We start from the raw sequence: 21,531 nt of genomic DNA on the forward strand, positions 1-21,531 counted from the left end.
AGGTCGATCCTGTGGGGCACTACAGATAGAACCAACGGTCAGGATTCATCGCCAAAGCAATAGAAATATTTTCCTCACTCACAACATTCCCGCACTTCCCACAATTGTTGTTATCGGAACTGAAAGTGGGACAGGCGCCATTGCAAAGAGCTAGGCCGGAGTTCGTACATTTGCAGACACCCGAGTTGCAAGTCGATCCAGTAGGGCACTAAATAAATGTGAGAGCCCATCCTCTTACTGAAGTCTTCATTCCTCAAACGTACAACATTACCACATTTTCCACAATTTTTCGGATCGGTACTGGTTTGGGAACAGGAGCCAGAGCAAAGCTGCTCCGTCGCGCTAGTCTTGTGAGGCCCACAAGTATAACAAGGCCCGGTTCCGAGTATGGCAAGCCCTACACAGGCGAGTGAGGATGTCGGGAGATTCTGTGTGCACCATGGGATACAGAAATCAAATGCCTGGGTAAAGCTCAAGGCTATCGGGTAAAGAATTGTCAGCATGGGTTTTCCTTTATATTGTGGGAATAAATACTCAATGAGACCAGGACGAGAAGGGCAAGGGTGAGTTGAGCCATCGGATAGGTAATTTTAATGGGTACTTAACGGTGTCGCAATTGCAATTCTGGGAAGGACACAGGAACCCAGCGTGAAAAAACAGTGGGAAATAAATCTTCAAGCTTCCGCGCGACGGGTGGGTGAGGTGTTGTATTTGACTCTGACAAAGGTCTTCTGGCATGGTGGCTTAACCCTGATGAATGTGTAACATTTCTGAAATTGATCCCGACCTAATAATTCAGCGATGAGCACAGGAGAGAAATTACACCTCAATAAAAAATTTTCACGACAAAGTGAAATTCATGTGCGAAATTCTAGTGTCTTTCTCTGGCAGAATGGGAAATATCAGCCGTGCCTTTGAGATTGAATGTCAGTAAGAATGTGGCTGTTGTTCGGACATGCTACTTAGCAGACATAGAGGCTAGAGCATACACCCTGGAGGCGGAGAGCACGGACCCACAAAGCATACCTCCCTTTTGCTTTCTTGAATAGCCGACGGGATTCTAGTACTTGCTACTAGTAGGATTTTCAAATGTTGTGGATTTTCTACCACACATATACTATATTGCAAAGCCTGTCTCGTCACCCTAATACATCAATACATCAATATCACCGCCTCTCGCTCAGCGAGCATCAAAGAAAATTGATTGAAAAAGCAAAACATGAAGTAGCCGAAAGATTCAAAGCAAACAAGAGTATTGAAAATGCCACAAGAAACAAATATACATAACCAGGCATGTCTTTGTAGTTCCGCTGGGCCTCTTCCTTCTCATCCGACATCTCAAAGCCCCTATGAACCGAACAGCACCAACAAGCTGCAGTACAGTGACCCCTTCCTTTTGGTCTCTCCGATAGAGATCTTCGAGCGCAGCAACCACAGCCTTGACCACAGCAGCCACTTCTTTCCGCGCAATCCCGGACCATTTCTTCGCGCATATACCAGTCCATGTCGGTCCTTAACATATCATAATAGCATTTCAAATGCGAATACATGTCCGCTTCTGCCCGGTAAAGTGCCTGTTGCTTATGCTAACATTGGACACGAGCTTTATCCAGTTGGCTATTCACTTCTTCGTATACAATCTGAGATTTGCCATCAGGCTTAGAAGCTGCAGCTTTTTCCAGAGCTAGGACCTTGTCTTGTAGTGTTTCTTCATGTTGAATTGTTTCACGTAGTGCGTACTCAGTAACTAGTGTATCACTGAAGGAAGAAGCGAGACGCAGCCTGCAAACTGGAACTAAAAAGAGGAAGCACTGACAAACATAGTCATGTGATTCCAAAAAACAGTTGACTACTGCCGTATCCATAAGGCATAAAACCCCAAATACAATATTTCTACTTTTCTATGATTGGGTCAAACATACCCCGCAGTGGAGCTCGGTTCAGGTACGCTCCGAGGAATCAGGATCCCACTCTTAAATTGACCATCTTCACACTTACTACTGACGTCTCCTTGAAGGCATTGACTACTCAGAACCTCGTGCAAGATGAAGTCATTTCCTCATGTGATCAATGAGGCACTCAAAAGCCAGATCAATTCGGCCTGTAGTGCTGAGAATGGCTTACCGGGCGCTTCTGTTGCCATTGTGGGGAAAGATGGCAAGCTATTGTTCTCCCACGCAGGAGGGCAGAGAGGAATTGTGAAACCCGAGCCCATGACAACCGATAGCGTGTTTTGGATCGCGTCGTGTACGAAGTTGATCACCGGGATTGCGTGTATGCAGCTCGTGGAACAGTGTCGGCTTTCCTTGGATGATGCCGACGAGACTGAGCGCATCTGCCCTGAGTTGAAGGATATCAAAGTCTTACAAGACGATGGCACATTGGTTGATAAAAAGCGAGGCATTACCTTACGGATGCTTCTGACGCACACGGGTCAGTGCTACCACTTTTTTTCATTCTGGTAGGCCTCGTTCTGTGGATGCTGACGTCATGGGTAGCTGGGTTCGGATATGCCTTTATGAATGACAAATTGCGAGACTACAGTCATCCAGCCGGTTATGATGAGTTTTCGGGTGACTTCAGAGACTTTAAGCAACCACTTGTGCACCAGCCGGGAGAAGCTTGGGAGTATGGAGTAAGAAATATAACAATGGAAAGCCTTGCAACCAGTATGCTTCAGCTGCTAACAACCCATTTGGCATCAGGTAAACATCGACTGGGTAGGCGTCGTGATTGAACGCATCACCAATAAGTCACTGAACGATTACTTCCACCAACACATCTTTGAGCCGCTAGGGCTTACTCATATATCCATGGTGCCCACTTCAGAGATGAAGGAGGAGCTCGCCTATATGCACCACCGTGACTTGAAAGGCCGAATCTGGCCTCGAGACCATTTGCTCCGGCGAGCACTGACAGCAGAGTCCAAATCAGACTTAGACTCCTATTTCAACAGTGGCGGAGCTGGATGCTTCTCGAAGCCGGAGGATTACTGCCGTAAGTCAATAACCGCCATTCCACCGTCTCATTAACTAATGTTTCCTCAGAAATCCTAGCAGTGCTTCTCAATGGTGGAACCTCGCCGACCACTGGAGCGCAACTGTTGAAGGAAGATACTGTGGAACAAATGTTCTGCGACCAGGTTGCGCATCTTCCGCCTCTGTGCGAAAAGTACCTCGCAGACTCGAAGCCTGAACTGGCCGGTGCCAGTACGGGTCTTCATCCGACCGTTGCTGGGGATCGCCAGGGCTGGGGGCTGAGCTTCTTGCTAAGCGGGGGCTCTACTGGCCGCTCCGTGAGAACAGCTCAATGGTCTGGACTCCCAAACCTTTTCTGGTGGTGCGATCGGGAAAATGGGGTTGCGGGTATGGTGTGTGCACAAATATTGCCGTTTGGTGATGCTCATGTTTTCGATCTTTTCCAAAGCGTGGAAGGTCTTGTGTATTGGGCGAATAATAGGGCCACTTAGACAGGATTCACATATAATCTATGTAAGGAGTTTGCCAGATTTTGTTACAGGCTCTCCTCTGCCCTAAGGAAGACAGTCAGGAGGACAGTCATGAGGAAATTTAGGGAGACAATCTATTATTCCTTTCCACTTCCTTTTTCCTATCTATACAATTTCAGGGTGTCATTTCAGGGAAAGATGAAGATCGATTCAAGTACAATGTAAAATAAAATTCTAGGACGGAGAGAGAAAAGAAAAATAGAAGACTTCCTGGCCTTGAGCCAACACTTTTATACCCCCTTCTTGATGGAAGCTTCCTTCAAATAGTAGCAATCGTCAAACATTGTGACAAGCAGTTCCAAAGCAGACTTGATATCCCCAGGCTACTTACAGTGGCCTTACTTCTGAGGGAAAAGTCAGGTTAGGTGCAGTGACATCGTCACATACACCACATTCTATAATGTCGCATGTTGGTGACAGGCATAGGTATCCTTACTCGTCAGTACCCCTGACTCATCTCTTGTTTGTCTTTGTTCCTCTTGTTTGCCTATGTTGTCCTTGATTGCCTTGAGGCTTCAGGCATCCGTGTAAGAGTCAACCTTGGGTATTTAATATTGCTCCTTTCTTCTTATTCTTTTTCTCTTTCTTTCTTTCTTTCTTTCTACTCTATATTTTCTTTTCCTGTATTCTAAGTCCTTCGTTCATTTCATTGATCTTTGATTGCCGTGTCACATATAACACGAACGTTACCACACTCGTCATAATTGTATGACTTGATTTCAAACTCCTATCATCGACGAAACTTATCAAAACTTCCATCCACACCACTACTCGCAACCTGCTGGTTTTTTTCCCCCGGAAATAGCAGCCGCACCTGCAGGTGGCGCAAGGCTACCGGCCTTCCCATTTTTTCTCGAGGAGTGGAAAAGTGCTGCAAGAAGAGACCACCCGGTGTTTATTCAATGAGGCGGTGCGACTAAAATACGACGGCCTGAGTTTCTGACTCTTCATGTGTTATGACCATCGACAAAGCATCTTCAAAATCGGCTGGGTAAGGTGACTGTCTACGCATATAAGTTCGGGCTCCTAGCCTCCCATGTGACGCCGAGCCGAAGATCATGGCTATCCTCGACGCGATCGAAAATCGATAACGATAAGGTTAGGGAGGCAGCATTGGAGCTGGAAAAACACATCGTCAACTGTCTATACATTGACCACGCGGAGGCTTGCTTAAACGCATTCCATCCGTTCCAGAAATATTCAGTTCATCCATGTCCAATCCCAGAATCAACAATGGAATTGATATACCTTTAGACGTGCCGGCGATCACCCACCTCGGACCCGTGTGAGGATTTCTGCCGTGTGAGAAATATCACCCACACTTGGTGTTGGGGCCCGATCCCCGGGGCGTGCGCCACGTGACTATAGAAGTACATTACAGTCCATCTGACTCTATATGTTGGGAAGTTACGTTCTCCTCGGCGACGGACTCTCTGCCTACGTTCCGTGGATGCTAGGCAACGGCTGGGCTCCCGATTATGGAGAGATCAAGATCGGCTATGTCGCAGTGCCGCCGAACCTCTCACACGATGACTTCGATTACATCGAAGATGTGCACTTTCACGACGATCATCCCGTCCTCCCAAGGCCAAATCAGGTCAACTTCACGCACATGAACACTGAATGGGAATCAAACGTTTTGATCGCGCCGTTAAATGCCTCTTCCCTCGTCAGAGTGGTATGAATGGTGGATATTCCTTCCTTCCGATTACGATGCTCACCATCCAACCTTTGTGACGTTATTCAGAAGGGCATGATTGACGACACGACATACGAATCCCTCCTCCATTTATCCTTTGACCACGACTTGAGCGATGATGATCATCTCGAAGCTCGGCGAGGACGCCGAGATTTTCGATGCGGGGATTGTTAGGGCCCGATCCCCGAGGCACGCGCCACCTGACTATAGAAGTGCATTACAGTCCAGATAGTTTAGTATCCTTACGAATACTACGCCTGTTATGACTTCATCACCTGATACTTGGCTAGGGTAGAATACATCGCTCCTCTTAGGTGATAGGGCTCTTCGAACTATTGTCTTCGAACTATTGAATTTGCAAGATATGAGGCTTAAACGCAGCCAATAGTCCGGAAGTAGATGTCAGGTGGATTTAGGGTGAGAGCCGCTTTACAGTCGCGCGATCGGGGGTGAGATTCCGATAAAGAGGCACAAGCAGCGCACAGACCCTATGTATGCTCCAGGTCGTTAAAGAGTGTGATTGGCTTGGCTTAATCTGCCTGAAGCCACGGTCTCTCGCGATTAGTCCCCAAATTGATTGGCTAGATAAATAGCGAGACTGTCGGTGCAGAGACGGGAAACATCCTCCAACAATGTTCTCGTTCTCCCATCGATAGCTGCTTTTCAATACTGTAAAGAATGCTTGAGAGTTGGGTGACAATATTATTGAGCTCAGCTAATGTTGAGTTGCTCCATCCTGATCATTCTCCCAGGACAAAATAGCCTGGGACTGACATCTGGAGGTTCAAAACCTTGAAGTGCGGGGCTATCGCGGCTGGTGGAAGATTCACTTTTGTCTATTAATGGCTTTGCGGGTGAGGGGTGTCTAACCGGCTCAAACAAACCTACATGTAGTTCAAATGTTATTAAACCCTTAAACCCTCCCCCGATACCCCACATATAGGAGTTTCCTCTGTCTCACCAAGCAAGATGGGAAATGCAAAACGGGTTGTTCTTCGTTTAGCAGAAGCTGACTGGAATCAGAAGGATTTCTATGAGCCAGTTCGACTATATCTCGAGAAACACGGTCGGTCGCCGGAGGAGTTGGAAGCCAAACGACACTTCATCCATATCCAGCCCCCAAGTTCTGATATCCCAATACAAAAATCAAAGATTTACATTGTCATTGACATCGAAAAAGATGAATTCGCTGGCCCTCTTTCCAGCGACTTCCCACATGATATACGTGAGATTCGACGGGAGGATGGTAATCTGTATGTTCCAGGTATTATCGGCTTGGCTATTGTTTAACTGATTTTTCTCCCAGGAGGAGCTATTCGTACCCGGAAGGCATTTGGTTGGATAACTACAAGAAGAAAATTCGGGAGTTTACTGATGATTTTTACCCCTGGGGAATGACTAAATATGAAAGTCGGGCTCATGGTACTTCCTGAGTTTTACTATGGCGTGAGGGAAGCTTTGAATGGCAATATTTCTATATAATTGGGCCAAGATTGTAGGATTGGATTCCAGCCGACTCTTCCATATAATAACATTGAATATTGCCACTTTAGCATACACTGGGCCTTCTAGAGTGTAATTTAAGTAATCAATGCCATGATTTGCCTAGATCATTGCTAATCACGAGATCTCTTGTTGTGCTACTTTTTCGTTTTCCTTATATTTCTCGTTACCCTTTAGGCTCCAGTGCGATTTAATCCATTCAAGATCACCACTGCCTTCCACAAAGCGGCAAGGATGAAACCACAGCGAGGAGCCCAATGCCCGATTTGTTGGCACTAAGCAGTTGAAGGAGGCAGCAATAGGTTCTTAGAAGATACTCTTTGCAAATGTCACCACTGATCCTGACCGATATTTGCAGCCATTCTGGGGTGCTCAGCCGCCTTCGACAACTCCCCAAAGACAAGTCGCAATTAGGCGCCAGCCCAACATGACGCGGGATCTCCTATTGATCGCCCGTAAGGCGTTAAATGGCGTATCCCCTGCCATAAAAAAAGGGGATGATGCAAAGAGATAAAGCCAACGAGCGCGTCTTGCTTTCGTTTATGGAGCTGGCTGACTCTGATCTTGTTATCGCTCGTCGTCCTCTATTCCCCGCCCGCTCATTTCCACTTTTCAAGATGGCACCGAAACTTCCAACCACGGAGCTTTTGAGTCTCGATTCTGCAGGCTTACAGAGAAAACTCGATGCAGGTCTGCTGACCAGTGTCGAACTGGTCCAGGCATGTCTTGAACAAATCGACAAACATGATCGACGGGGCGCAAAGCTGAATGCGATGGTTTCTCTTGTCCCCAAGCACATTCTGATGGAGCGTTCGGTGCAGCTTGACCGCGAGCGAACAGCAGGTCGTGTCAGGAGTCAGTTTCACGGTATACCCATACTAATCAAGGTTTGTCATTTCGCATAAATTTTCACATATTTACCGTGGTGATCTAATTGACTCTGCGTAGGATGCCATTGTGACACCGTCCTCCCTTGAGCTTGCAACAACATTGGGCAGTCTTGCCTTCAAGGATTCGATGCCCCCGAAAATTGCTAGCATTGTTGCCAGGGTGAGTGAACAGATACACGATTGGCCCGAGCATTCTGACAATGTAGAATAGTTGGAGGAAATGGCTGCCATCGTACTAGGCAAGACAGATCTGAATGTAAGCGAGCCCTGTGCCTTGCGAGTTCTTATTTCTTAAGCTGAACCCGCGTTATAGGAGTTCTGCGATTTTAAGTGCGTTGAACTAGTACACTCGAGTTTCCGTGCAAGTCTAACTCACTTCAGGGGCGATGGGAATTCGAATGGATGGTCGGCGATTGGAGGACAAACGCAGTCTGCTTATCTAGCTCACAAGGCAAACGAGACACGCCTCGGACAGACAGTACGATCTATTCGTCATCTCTCACGCCACCTCAGGCTGACCGGCTTCACAGGATCCATGTGGCTCCTCTACAGGCTCCGCAGTAGGCGTCTCGGCAGGCTATGCTCCGTTGTCTCTAGGTACTGAGTCGATTGGCTCTATAGTCATGCCAGGTGCAAGAGCCGGGTTGTATGCCTTGAATCCCACACTTGGCACTGTGAGCATGGATGGTGTTTTCAAAAGTTCCGTAGAGCTGGACGTTGTAGGCGGCCTTGCTAGATCAACCACGGATCTAGCGCTCCTGAGTCGGATTTGTCTAACTGAAGAGAATCGGGATCTTTTGCCAACAGAAGGGTATCTGAAGTTCCTGACCAAAAAATTTGATTCGCTCCGGATAGGCTTTCTCAATCCTACGAAATGGTCTCTTCACCCGAACATTGTAAAGCTTGACGACGTCATACTCAAGCAGATGGTGCGTATCCCGACCCTGTTGCTTTCGGAAAACCTAACAATCATGCAGAACGACATATACTTTGCGGCTATCGAGCGCATCAGGAAACATACCACGCAAGGATCTGTGGTCTACCCAGTGGATATACCACCTGCCACCGATCTGTGGTATGAGGGCGAGAATCCGATCGACATCATTATGTGTAGGCAGTGTCCGAAAGTCTCCCCTTGGCTAGATACTGACTGTATCAAAAGCGTACGAAGGCAAACAGGCAGTTGAAAGCTGGCTAGATGAGGTCAAAGTACCATGTTTGGAAACAATTGAAGATATCATCAAATTCAACTTCGACCATCATGAAATGGAATTGCCCGAGAGTACGTATCGCGCTCTGCGTTGGTTGCAGTAGGCTGACCGGAATTTACCCCAAAGGCCACTCGGATCAAAACCAGTTGCTGAAAGCTTCGTGGGATCCTCCATCAAAGGAGGTATATGAGACGGTCAAGGAGCGGATGAAGTTGATTTCCAAAGACAATGGCATAGATAAATTGTTCCGCGAGCGGAACTTGAATATGCTTGCCTTCCCTTTGGACAGCCTTATGGTGTTCATCTCGGCTGCGTCCGGTATGATTCGGCAAACTGTTCCAATTTAATTGAAAGCTCATCTGATAGGCATGCAGGCTACCCCATCGCGACAATGCCTCTTGGGGTGATCCCAGAAGATGGAAGACCGTACGGACTCGGTATAATGGCTCAGGCCGGCAGAGAGGATCTCATGTTCCAGTTCATGAGTGCCTTTGAAGATCATTTCCCGCCACGTGTTTTGCCATCTCGTGTGCACAATGGTAGACCTAATTTGGAAATTTAGCATTTCTCAATAGAATGATACTTCTGCACTTCTTAAAACTCAAAGAAAAACAAAAACATACAACAGTCAGGATTCGCATGTGGTCACCCACCATACTACTAACTGACCGGCGTGTGGCTTAAGTACGGCTGAGCGGACGGGAAGCCCTGTTTTCCACACCCTATGGTCGTATGTACTCAAGATGGAAGTAAACCGTCATTTGGCTCAAAAATACTATCAACCTCCTTCAAGTACTGATCATAGTCCTGCAACTTTTTCTGTAGAATGTCAGGCCCTCCCCAAAGATTTGCCAAAAGCGTAAAATCTGTCGTGTGATCTACTGTGAGATTTAGTCGATAGGGCAAAATTCGATACCAAAAGATCGGGGAAAAGGCAACTGGATCCCCAATCGCCAGAGTAAGCCAGAAAGTCCCACTGGCCCATGCGTTTCTCATTATAGATGAAAGCTTGTTAGGGGTCCTTGTACTAAGAAGCTCCTCTTGCTCCTCCAGAATCTGGACAAAGCGATTAAAATAAGGGCTGAATGAAGTGGAATCAATCTCATCAGAGCATTGTCCTCCAAGCCAGTAGGGTGGCTGTTGGAATTCGAGAGGCCACGAACAGGCGAACTCGAGGTCGATAATGCGCACTATGTTCCAATCATCGTCGACCATGATATTACTTCTGTGGAGATCTGTCAGACTGAGGACGAAGGGACCGGAAAGGAGGTCTCTCCGTAACATCTGCGGGAAGATGGCTCGTGCTACGGCAAGACCTGCCATTTCGAACCTTCCATCGATATCGGTTACAACGGCATTTGGCTGGTGCAGTAGTCGGTTGTTGAAGGCGTCTAGCTTTGCAAGAACGAAATCATCTACACGGGTGTAGGTCTCGTGGCGTGGGACGTTCAGGGGAAGGTCTTCGTTCTCTTGTAAAATGACTTCAACGCTGATTGGGCGATTGTCAAGGTTGATATAGCCGGCATCATCAAGTCGGAACGCACCAATGCGGGGAAGGGGAACGGCTGTGAGCGAAAGGAGTATTCGCGCGAGGCTTCGCTGGAGATTGCCCTGCAAGCGTTCATCCTCGCGCTTCTCATCCCACGAGCCCGAAAGCATTCGTCCTTCGGTATCAGCGATGGTCTCAATCACTAAGTAGCCCAATCCGAGAGAAGTCGATGCACTCGAGTCATGCGGGATATATTGGGTCGGACACGGATAGCCGAGCAGGGTCCGAAAATGTCGCTGAAGTCCATGGAGCCAGCGTGACCACCACGGTAGGTGGCTTACGTGGGTCCACTGGAAAGAGACGAGATGCACGGATTAGCAAGCTCTGAAATGTTAAGTATTATGCTGCAAGCCGTACCTTCTGCCCCGTGGATAGCCCTACGCCGTATAGATGTGGTATAGGGACCGAAGGACAGTGCTCTTGAAGCCATGAAGAAGTAGCGGCTTCACATCTAAGTTTTTCGTCTGAATTTCCAGGACGCGTTGCCTCTCCGACACGGTAAGGCAGTGGAAATCGGACCATGACGAATCTGGGTTGCGCAGGATCTGGAGCGTCGATGCGAGCCGGCAGGCAGGCGTTAAAAGATCCATTGCGCCAGTACTCCGGAGGCGAGACCTCGCAACTCGCTGGGTCAACACCCAAGTGGTGGGCAACCAGGGAGCGAATAAGGTCACTTTGGCTTTCAAGCCGCTGAAAGAAGGCTTGTTTGAGCTGCGGGTATTGAAGCTGATGGATCACGTTGGGCCCCCAGTCTTTTGCGTCAGATAGGGTGATAGGCCCTGAAAGCAACTCGCGGGTCGCCATGAGGGGGGTGAAAGGAGCATGCACTCAGGAGTCAGGAGAAAGGGTGCATGTGGCTGGAGCAATCGATTTCAGCACGTGACGCTACATCCCTGTAAGTACAGTATAGTAGTGGACTGGTTGCTAGTATAGTATTCAAACAAGACTTTCAATCGACTAATGGCCCGTGCAATTCTCATAGTGTTGGACCTTGGTACCGCCATCATTAACTATCAGCTGAACCACAGTACTTACGAAAGAACCCAGCCATGAGACCCACGGGTATTACCCCGCAATCCCTTTAGCAGATCAGCCGTCATAATATTAGTTCCCCGTACTATGTAGTAGAATCGGTCCTTCTTATCCAAGTGGCCTCGCCGAATTATCTCCAGGTTTCCTTAACGTGCAGAATTCCTAAGCGTACTAGTTAAGCTATCATCGATAAAGACAGTATCTCTAAAGACCCCGTCAATGGTTTCGGCATAATGAGCCTCCGAGGCCTTGCGTGCAATAGTGCCTTTGGGAGTCCTCAAAAATCCGACAGCTGGATCCGTCAAAATAATTCGAGATCGCGGAATCTTTCCTTGAGAGGGAACAGCAGCATTTGCCTCCTCAACCGATGCCCAGATCTTGTCGATGAACTCATCTTTGCTCACATCCTTCATGCCTTCCACCGGCTCAATAATAAGCAGAACAACTGGGCGGCCATTTCCGACAACCAACGCCCCGGCGATATTAGGATCACCCTGCAAAGCAGTCTCCATCGGAACAGGAAACACCTTAGCACTAGTTCCCAGCGCGATGAGATCATCAGTGCGAGAGTGAAACTGCCACAAGCCCGACTTCGTAGGGTGACGGGTAAACAGATCCTTTGTGCGCCACTCTTTCACATCTGGAAATGTATGTGAAAGGGTGCGCTGGGCTTTGAACTTCTCGTCCTGATGCAATACCATTTCGAAAAGGCCGGAGCCTTCCTCGACCTCTTGCATGTCGCACTCTTCGGCAGGGTTGAGCTCAAGGTATTGCCACTCGCCAGGCTGGGGAACTAGCATCTGAATTTGGCCGCTCTCGATTGATCCGTACATTTGGCAAACGTCGGCAAGCTTGCTGAGCTTGTGCCCGACGCTGGGGGAGAGGGCCCCCCACCGTATAGCACAAAGTCGAGGCTCTCTGCTTGCTTATATGCATTTGGAAGGGTCACGAACTGCTCGATGACAGAAGGAGGAACATAGAATGCTCGAATTGTTATCTGGTCCATGATTGAGCTAACAAGTTGGCCACTAGGTGGCGAGGTCGAGGGACCCCAGACAGGGGTTGCGGTCGTGGAAAATGTAGGGATTATCATGAATGCCATGGTGCCTGCCAGCTATTTGGTATTAGTTATCTTTACGAAGGAGTCATTATTAGGAGGGTCCTTACATGGAACGGTGGGAAGCAACAGTAAAATCGCCCAGGAGGGGAGAAATCGAATTGCTGAGCATTCTGTGGTCGCCGTCCCTCTGGGACAGAGATATTCCGGTCAGAGTCAGTGCAAGCAAAAGCAGCGTGCGTGTAAGACACAATCTTTGGAAGTCCTGTAATATGTAAATGATGTCAGAAATAATCTTCAGACGTGATTCAGGCTGTTAAATATACCTGTAGACCCGGAAGTGTGCATGATGAGACACTTTTCATTCTTTATATCCTCATATAAGGCATCGTAAGGGTAAGGGGACGAGCGCCCATTCATTACTTCACCTACAGATGGCACCAATATAGAGGGCCACGAAGAGGTGGGGTCAATCTGCTGGATGCCTTTGACGACTGTCTCTAGTATATCGGCATAGAGGATAAGGCTCACGCCCGCCTGGCGCAGCAAATAGGCGTTTTGCTCAGCTGGGTTTCTTGGTGATACCCACATTGCCTAAAAAAAAAATATCAGCCAAGTGCCGAGCTTCAAGGACCTTTGCGTTCAGTATGTACCGTCCACCCAGCTTTGATTGCTGCAAACAGAAGAATAGGATAGCGCATGTCTGGCATTCCGACATAGGCCAAAACTCTGTCTTTGCCTGGCACACTTTTGGAATGCTCATCAAGCCACCAAGCCATGAAATCGACGGCAGTTGCCATTGACTTCATGTCAATGTCTTCAAACCCATCCGCAATATCCTGAGATTTTGGGACACAGGCAAACACTCGGTTTGGGTTTCTATGGGCGTGATGGTCGATAACATGAGGAAGCAGTCTCTGACCCCTGAGTTCTTCTCCGCCTCGAAGCCAGGACTCATTGTTCTTGGCAATTGGCATTTTGGATAAAAGTAAGATCGTAAAATTAAGAGGAGAGAGATTGGCGCGGAAGTTATTGACAACCAGGACGGAATGAGGATTGAATAAAGCACATTTGATGCTGGAAAGGACCTGGCCTGGTTATATAGGTAGTATGAATCAGCTTCTAGATTGGACTAACGCTAATTGAGGTACAAAGAAACAAACATTTGAAAATTACAAGAGGAGTAAGATATCCTGACAGATTATCATGACTAGATACACATGTATTATACATCTCATACGGGCATTACTGTCAATGTTTTCGAACAACTTGGAACATTTGAATATTTTTCCAGTATTCCCCACTGGTAAACAGCATGTAAAGTAAGTTAAAAACAGACTCACTTGGGACAAATGCGCGGTGGTGGCTTACTGCAATTTTCTTTCCACCCAACATTCACCTTGGAGGGGGAACGGAAAGAATGGGTGATTTGGGGGCTGAAAAGAACCAACAAAGAAAAAAGCGGAGATGGCATGAGTAGCTTGACGCCATGACTTGGACTTCCTCTTCGAGGATCACGATCGACATAATTCCTGGGCCTAGATTCAAGGTCGGAAAATACCACTAGCAGGGATCGAGGGGGCTAAATGCAAGCCCCAGCGGCACTGTCGGGGGATGGATTGGAAATTTCAGCAACGATCTACCGGAGCTTATCAATCCTGATTGTACAAAATATGCCAGGTGGACCTTCTCAAGTCTGGGGTCCTTCTTCTTTGGGAGAGTGGAGCTGAATCCTGCAAAGGTGTCGCAATTTGACATTGACCCCGCGCAGGTTTACAAATGCACCCTGCAACACGCGGACACCAAGCCCAATCACAAATCCGCATCCACACTTGCCCCCAACCCCAGTATTAACAGGATGTCTGACACTCTCCGTGTGCTAAGGTTGCGGGAGGCTTCAAATGTTTGCCCTTAGGCGGGATAAGGCTTGAGACTGCAGGTGCCAAGAGGTAGTAGATAATACCGGTGAAATCAATTTAATGCAAAACTGCTGTAAGCATGCTATTGGTACTCCGTTGTAGTCTCACGGTTCACCTGTGGCTGCAGTCAAGGTATTCCCTTTTTGTGGTGTTTATTGGAAAACAGACTAACTCAACGAATTACTCGAGGAAAGAAAGCCAAGAGGCGTGAATACGCCACATGTCGATCGAAGGCGAGCCCGCCTATGCATGTAGCCAGCCCTATAGTACGGTGGCCGATACCCGCCACCCCCTGGCCATAACCCAATTTGGATTTCTGGTTTCACCGCCCTGTCTCCCGCCCGTATTGTATTTATCACATACAAGAATATCTCAATCCCAAACCCCTTAAGCTTCATAGAATCTAAGGAAGAGAGGAACAAGCAACAGATGTTGTATTGTGTAGCGAAGAAGAAGAGGAAGGGAGAAGCAAGACGCAGCCTGCAAACTGGAACTAAATAGGGAAGCACTGACAAACATAGTCATGTGATTCCAAGATTTCCTCGTCTGTCCCGCGTGATGTGAAGTTGCGGGTATCCTCCGTGTCGAGTCTTGAAGAGTGTTTGCGGAGTAGTGGTCGCCGAATTTTGGGTCCACAGCTGCGTCACGTGACGGCCCGCACTCACTATGTTGAAGGCTTGAAGCTAGGTAGCAGTGAGCACAAACTAAATTAATGGCAAAAACATACAACAGTCACCTTGTCCGCAAAATACCCATAACAGTTTCGGTCACTCTTCAAGAATCGAAACTAGCAATTGAGTAGGTAACGACGATGACAGTCACGTGCCGAAGCAAATATTCACGACCAGAAGATAAACAAATGGTAAGAATTGACTCTCAGGCTTTGATTAGGAAACCTAGAAGCAGCCGTGCTTCCGCTCACGGAGCCCACTTCTCAGCTCTTAAGCCATGGTTCTAGATGTACTTGGATTACCATGCCGCCAACCCCAACTTGCCTGACCAAGTAACAAGATCACCACTATGAGAGCCAAGACTGCCAAGAGGACGGCGACGAAAACCAGGACGGCAATGCTGAAGACCCAGCTTGCCCATGAAAACTCGCCCCATTTATTCTGCGTGTCGGTCTCAACGGCCAGTGCAACCTGCATAGAGGATAAAATGACCGAAAGAGTACCGAAGATGAAGACGAAGGGAGCGACCGAGGTCTGAAGAAAAGCGCTTGTGTCCCAGTACAGTTGCTGATAGTAAAGACGGCCGAGTGTGGCGTGATAGCGGCGACTAGAGGGTTGGAAGAATCGGACGGCCCAGTTAAGCCGTGAGAGGCGAATCTGGCCGTAGTGGTAGCGTTTGGAGACTTCATCGTCTCCCTTGTCGCGAAAAGGCAGAGTAAGCAGTTGGAAATCCGCAAAAGATATCCTCTCCTTTGAAATGATGTGCTTTTCTTGGGCTAAGAGGAAGTCGCTCTCGTGGCGGATGAGACGGGTATATGAACGGATGAAGCCTGTGGCATCAAGACGAGCATGTGTTTCTGAGGCCTCTTGGCTGGTTGCAGTGGTTATTGGGAGGTATGTGTCCCAAAATTCTTTATCGAGCAGCCATAGTGGCAGAGGCTTAATCCAAATGGTGTTCTTATGCCAGATCAGATGCAGCTCTGGGTCTTCTGTCACGACGACTTTTCTGTTCTTGACAAGATTGTTGTGTAGGGCGTCGATATGCATGCCTGAACGTTTGGCAACCCAGTACATATAGGGGAAAAGAGCATCGATAGTCGGACATTTTAGTTCCGTCTGGAGAAACTGGTTGATGCTGTCTTGGTCCGAATCTACTGGGAATGGCCAAATGTCCTTGAAACACTTTTCAAAAACGGCATTCTCGGACAATAATGAGGAGGAAGATGACGAATTCGTTTGAGGCTCCATGGTCATACATGGGGAATAACAAGAGAAAATAGTGAAAAGAAGAGAGCATTTGTCTGTCCTTCTGATTTTCCAGGGTGCTTGTGACCGGCCCCCACTGCATTTGTTTTTTACCCCGCCCCTTGGACTTTGCACCTTGGTCCAACCACTTCCACTTTGTTCCTTTCATTCCATAGTCAGATCTCACGACTTGGGCCAAAACGACCGGCTTTTGGAATTCTGATTGTCATGAGTACATTTCTGCGCTATGAACCCGCTTTCTGGGCCGTCGTTGTGGCGGTCTCGGTGCCGTATGATCTCTACTACATCGTCACTTCGCTTAGCTTTTGCGCGACCCGTCTACACTTTGTTTTGTGGCCATTTGCACGTTTCCCGATAATCCCACGGTTGATTTTGGTCTGCTTATCGATCTGGTGTTACTTTCTCACGCCGGCTCACGTCTTCACTTTCACTCTTATGGACCTTTGGACCCCGTACTCGATACATCCGCCATTAAACCCCATTGAGGTAGTGCATGATCCTGGTGAAAATGCGGTTGTTGAGTATGAAGATATAAAGACTACGTCTCTGCTTGCCACTGACTAACGGTTTTTAGTGTCTTCGCAATCCATGGCCTTGGATCGAACCCTGATAGCGCATGGACATACAGGGACAACGTAACAGAGATACGTTGGTTGAAAGATATTTTGCCGAAAGAACAGGGGTTGGTCAATACCAGGGTAGTGATGGTGAATCACCGAACTCAGTGGTACGCAAATACTGTCGATGCAAGTTTCGACGATCACGCGGAAATGATTCTCAAAGAGGTCGAGAATGTCCACAAGGTTCGTGCCCGCCATCCCAGCAATTTACGGGCGAAGGTATTGAAACATATAGAGTGACCAACGACGGCCAATCATCTTTATAGCACATAGCTTTGGCGGGCTGCTTTTGAAACAGGTAGATTATGCCTTTTTAGCGATTGTTGAGCGTATTGCTAAGTGAAACATAGACTCTCCTTCTCGCAAAGTTGCGATCCAGTCCTATTTCCGCCATGACGAGAGGAATCCTTTTTCTCGGAGTTCCTCATAGTGGTACCAGAGCAGCATTCATCGCATCTCTTCTTTCTTGTACAGCGTACTGGCGCGGCTCTTCTACAACTTTGCTTGAGTATATGGCTCCTGGTTCCGAACATATCAAGGACCTCGAAAGAAAGTTCTATGATAACTATGCTCATCCTCACTCGACACACACCCTTCTGCCGTACATATGTGATTTCCAGGAGATGCGATCGGAGAGATTTGGGAGATTTTCTCTAGGACCAGTGAGTTTTCCGAGGTACTTATCTGGTCACAGCGTTTGACCGTGAAGCGAAACCAGACAGTCGATCGCAACTCCGGGAGATCTTCTCATGGAGACGTTGTACAGCTTGACACAGACCATCGTGGGTTGAACAAGTTCAGATCACCCCAGGACCCGAATTTTCGGCGCTTTTTGAGGCATTTTATCAAAGCATTCGAGACTACAACAAATGTGGGTAAGTGTCTAGTACTTAACTGCGGGAATTGAAAAGATACCGAAATGCCATTTTTACCTTGTACTTATTCGCCTTTCAGGGAGCCCTGGGAAACCTGGGCAGAATGATAGGGCTAGAGAAGTCTCTACTTGCCCAGGTGCCGATTTCAGAGAATATCACATCCCTTTTCAGTTGGATTTCTTCAGAAATGATAAATTTACTGGTCGAAGTGGATGTCCTCGAACGCGTACATGAATCATTAGCTCGTCGCAATGAACACAGTCAGGCAAATATTGTCGTTCTCCAGGGAATGGGAGGAATAGGTAAGACTGAGCTCGCTGTCGAGTATGCGCACTTGCATCAGGAAAGCTATAGCTCTGTTTTTTGGGTTGATTGCTCTACGAAGAATTCGGTGCACCGTAGCTTCTTACGGATCGCAAGTCAAGTCTTAAGACACTATGCAGGGAACACAGCTGAACCGGCAACTCCCAATACTTTCGCTACAAGGCTCCGGCTGAAGGGGCTGGTTGACGAGAAAGGTCTAAATTCAACCCTGGACGAACATGCCTTAGACGTGGTGGAAGCAATGAAAAATTGGTTTGCGGAAACTCTCAACAGAGGATGGCTACTTATACTTGACAACCTTGACGATTTGGAGACGTTCAATATTATGGACTATATCCCAAGAAGCGCGTGGGGTAGCATCCTCATAACGAGTCGACGACGGGGGTTCCTAAGCTATGGAACCACCATAGAAATTTCGGAAATGAGTATAGAGGAAGGCCTCTCACTCCTCGCAAAGATTTCAAGGTTCGGCCGGAATCTTAACCCTGATGGTACGCCCTCCGACAACTCCGTTTGGTGCACTAATTTTGACGCTATGTAGAACAGCGACTAGCTTTGAAGCTATTACAGTCACTTGGATACTTCCCTCTAGCGATTGAGCAAGCTGGGGCATATATTTCGCAACGTGCTTCTGACGATCCTGAGTCCTATTGTCGCGCCTTGGAAAATTACCTTGACTCATATGAAAGGAATGCTAAAATGCTCCTACAACACAAGCCACTCTCTATTATTTGGAGCAACCGCAATGATTCTGCTTTGACAACATGGGAAGTTTCGTTTGATGCGATCAAACAGGAGAGCCCAGAGGCAGCAGATCTACTTCAACTGTGTGGATTTCTCGCCAATAGTGACATTTTTGAAGAAATGTTCAGTCTTGGCGGCAAGCTTGCTGCGAATGGTGAGTTCAAGCGGTGACCCGAAGTATCACGTGCCCTGACTTCTCTTATTCCAAGATACAACCTTCCAGGAATCGATCTCCAAGTTATCTTCGTATTCATTAGTAAGCCTCAGAGGTGCACGCGACGCGTTCTCTATTCATCCTTTGGTCCATTTCTGGGTGCGCGAACGCCTGCCATTGGACGTACAACAGCGGCTAGCAAACGACGTACTCAAGCTGATTGCTCGCGGGCTACGCCTCAAAAAGGAAGGGGAATTGAAACACTACGTGCCATTCGAACGACGCATCATTCCTCATCTTGACCATGCTGCGGATAACATGCGGAGATTCCTCAGCTCCTTCACAACAGAAGTCAGCGTCCAACCGCCCTCGAATCCCATCAAGCAAAGTTTCTATGATACTGCAGAAGGATGTTATCTATGGGCCTGGGGAGCTATTAGCGACATCTCGATCTCCTGTCGTCGTTATTTACTTTCAGACATCGAGTCAATCGGTGAGAAATGGCGGCTGGCATACAAGCTTGGTTCCATATATCGGAATCAGGGTCACTGGCAAAGCGCAGAGAAAATCTACGGGTGGGCATTCACCGAGGCGCGCACACAGTTACATGGTGAACATCCAAAAACACTGGAAATAGCCGGCGATTTAGCTTGGGCAATATTATCGCAGGGGCGATACGATGACGCTTCGGATTGGTACACCTGGCTTCTCGCATCACGCAAGAAAGTACTCGGCAACGGCCATCATTCAACACTTGGTGCTATGAAAGGTCTAGCCTCTATATCGAACCGAAGAGGAAATTATAGTGCAGCGCTACAGTTATACTTCGAGGCTTTGGCTGGGCGTCAGAAGAGGCTGGGGCCAAATGACATCCTGACAATAAATGTTATGGTGGATATTGCACAGGTCTTCCAGGACCAAGGAAAGTACGAGGAGGCGTTGAGATGGTATGAACGAGCCCTTACGGGGCATCAAGAGACGCTTGGAGAGAAGCATGAACGAACACTACAGACAATTCATGATATTGGATCGGTCTTTTATCACCAAGGACAGTATGAGGAGGCGTTGAGATTGTATGAGCGAACCCTTGCTGGGCGTCAAGAGACACTTGGAGAGAAACATGAAGGAACACTACGCACTATTCATAATATTGCACGGGTCTTTCATGACCAAGGGCAGTATGAGGAGGCGTTGAGATGGTATGAGCGAACCCTTGCTGGGCGTCAAGAGACACTTGGAGAGAAGCATGAAGGAACACTACACACTATTCATAATATTGCACGGGTCTTTCATGACCAAGGGCAGTATGAGGAGGCGTTGAGATGGTATGAGCGAACCCTTGCTGGGCGTCAAGAGACACTTGGAGAGAAACATGAAGAAACACTATACACTATTCATAATATTGCACGGGTCTTTCATGACCAAGGGCAGTATGAGGAGGCGTTGAGATGGTATGAGCGAACCCTTGCTGGGCGTCAAGAGACACTTGGAGAGAAGCATGAAGAAACACTACACACTATTCATAATATTGCACGGGTCTTTCGTGACCAAGGGCAGTATGATGAGGCGTTGAGATGGTTTGAGCGAACCCTTGCTGGGCGTCAAGAGACACTTGGAGAGAAGCACGAAGAAACACTACATACTCTTCATAATATTGCATTGGTCTTCCACATCCAAGGAAGGTACGAGGAGGCGTTAAGATGGTATGAACGAACCCTTGCTGGCCGTCAAGAGACACTTGGAGAGAAGCACGAAGAAACACTATATACTATTCATAATATTGCATGGGTCTTCCACATCCAAGGAAGGTACGAGGAGGCGTTAAGATGGTATGAGCGAACCCTTGCTGGGCGTCAAGAGACACTTGGAGAGAAGCATAAAGAAACACTACATACTCTTTATAACATTGGTCTCATCTTCCAGAACCAAGGAAAGTACAAGGAGGCGTTGAGATGGTATGAACGAGCCCTTGCTGGGTACCGAGAGACGCTTGGAGAGAAGCACAAAGATACACTGGACACACTGGACATAATTCACAAAATTGGTCTCGTCTTCCAATGATGCTGTTGGATCAGATTGACATTGGACTGGAATTGGGTAGCTTAGATTTGTTATGGGAGAAAAACTAGTCCTCAATGAACAAACTGACAGGGTTTGAATGTATGTGTATGCAGCCTTGCTTGTACCATAAGTTGTACCTAGCATTTGACTCAGCATCCACTTTTGCCATCTCTATCATTATACCAGTTATACCAAAATGTCGGAAGTGGCTTTCCGCCCTCTGCTGTTTCACACTAATATTGTGAACGCACCGCGGGCAGAAGGCATGAGACCTTTGGGGCAAGTACACTAATTTGACGCTCGTGTTAGAATCAATCAATCCACGAATCAATCGACACTCTATTAACCTGACGCTACCTAATTAGTGGTGAAAAGATTATGCAAGTGCTTCCTCTGGCGGAAGCAAGGTTGATCTCGTCTTTTCTGAGGTAGTCGAGGGCTAGTCTTA

General features: G+C 47.7%; 7 protein-coding genes across 7 annotated transcripts; 5 read left to right on the forward strand and 2 right to left on the reverse strand.

Annotated features, from left to right (window-relative positions):
- Nucleotides 1-2,045: 2,045 nt before the first annotated feature.
- On the forward strand, nt 2,046-3,469 carry N7466_010068 (serine hydrolase domain-containing protein; the record flags this gene model as incomplete). Its single annotated transcript, XM_057169457.1, has 4 exons — nt 2,046-2,433; nt 2,499-2,635; nt 2,706-2,997; nt 3,048-3,469. The coding sequence occupies 4 exons, from the start codon at nt 2,046-2,048 to the stop codon at nt 3,467-3,469; spliced, it is 1,239 nt and encodes a 412-aa protein (XP_057016848.1).
- Nucleotides 3,470-4,904: 1,435 nt separating this feature from the next.
- On the forward strand, nt 4,905-5,192 carry N7466_010069 (uncharacterized protein; the record flags this gene model as incomplete). Its single annotated transcript, XM_057169458.1, has 1 exon — nt 4,905-5,192. The coding sequence occupies one exon, from the start codon at nt 4,905-4,907 to the stop codon at nt 5,190-5,192; it is 288 nt and encodes a 95-aa protein (XP_057016849.1).
- Nucleotides 5,193-6,176: 984 nt separating this feature from the next.
- Nucleotides 6,177-6,497, forward strand: N7466_010070 (uncharacterized protein; the record flags this gene model as incomplete). The annotated part of the gene is made up of 1 exon (XM_057169459.1): nt 6,177-6,497. The coding sequence occupies one exon, from the start codon at nt 6,177-6,179 to the stop codon at nt 6,495-6,497; it is 321 nt and encodes a 106-aa protein (XP_057016850.1).
- An 830-nt stretch (nt 6,498-7,327) lies between these two features.
- Nucleotides 7,328-9,373, forward strand: N7466_010071 (amidase signature enzyme; the record flags this gene model as incomplete). The annotated part of the gene is made up of 10 exons (XM_057169460.1): nt 7,328-7,597; nt 7,659-7,760; nt 7,812-7,856; nt 7,914-7,930; nt 7,982-8,078; nt 8,131-8,529; nt 8,578-8,710; nt 8,763-8,882; nt 8,938-9,129; nt 9,186-9,373. The coding sequence occupies 10 exons, from the start codon at nt 7,328-7,330 to the stop codon at nt 9,371-9,373; spliced, it is 1,563 nt and encodes a 520-aa protein (XP_057016851.1).
- A 176-nt stretch (nt 9,374-9,549) lies between these two features.
- N7466_010072 (uncharacterized protein) lies at nt 9,550-13,426 on the reverse strand (the record flags this gene model as incomplete). Its single annotated transcript, XM_057169461.1, has 7 exons — nt 9,550-10,596; nt 10,718-11,112; nt 11,565-12,185; nt 12,224-12,506; nt 12,560-12,714; nt 12,776-13,043; nt 13,103-13,426. 7 exons carry the CDS (start codon nt 13,424-13,426, stop codon nt 9,550-9,552), a joined length of 3,093 nt encoding a protein of 1,030 aa, XP_057016852.1.
- Nucleotides 13,427-15,309: 1,883 nt separating this feature from the next.
- N7466_010073 (uncharacterized protein) lies at nt 15,310-16,287 on the reverse strand (the record flags this gene model as incomplete). Its single annotated transcript, XM_057169462.1, has 1 exon — nt 15,310-16,287. The coding sequence occupies one exon, from the start codon at nt 16,285-16,287 to the stop codon at nt 15,310-15,312; it is 978 nt and encodes a 325-aa protein (XP_057016853.1).
- A 225-nt stretch (nt 16,288-16,512) lies between these two features.
- N7466_010074 (tetratricopeptide repeat protein) lies at nt 16,513-21,083 on the forward strand (the record flags this gene model as incomplete). Its single annotated transcript, XM_057169463.1, has 7 exons — nt 16,513-16,826; nt 16,880-17,108; nt 17,276-17,587; nt 17,635-17,800; nt 18,244-18,615; nt 18,666-19,022; nt 19,078-21,083. The coding sequence occupies 7 exons, from the start codon at nt 16,513-16,515 to the stop codon at nt 21,081-21,083; spliced, it is 3,756 nt and encodes a 1,251-aa protein (XP_057016854.1).
- Between the last annotated feature and the right edge of the window lie 448 nt (nt 21,084-21,531).

The sequence above is a fragment of the Penicillium verhagenii genome (assembly GCF_028828195.1).
Source record: "Penicillium verhagenii strain IBT 33310 chromosome Unknown utg000010l_segment0_segment0, whole genome shotgun sequence".
Classification (NCBI taxonomy): domain Eukaryota; kingdom Fungi; phylum Ascomycota; class Eurotiomycetes; order Eurotiales; family Aspergillaceae; genus Penicillium; species Penicillium verhagenii.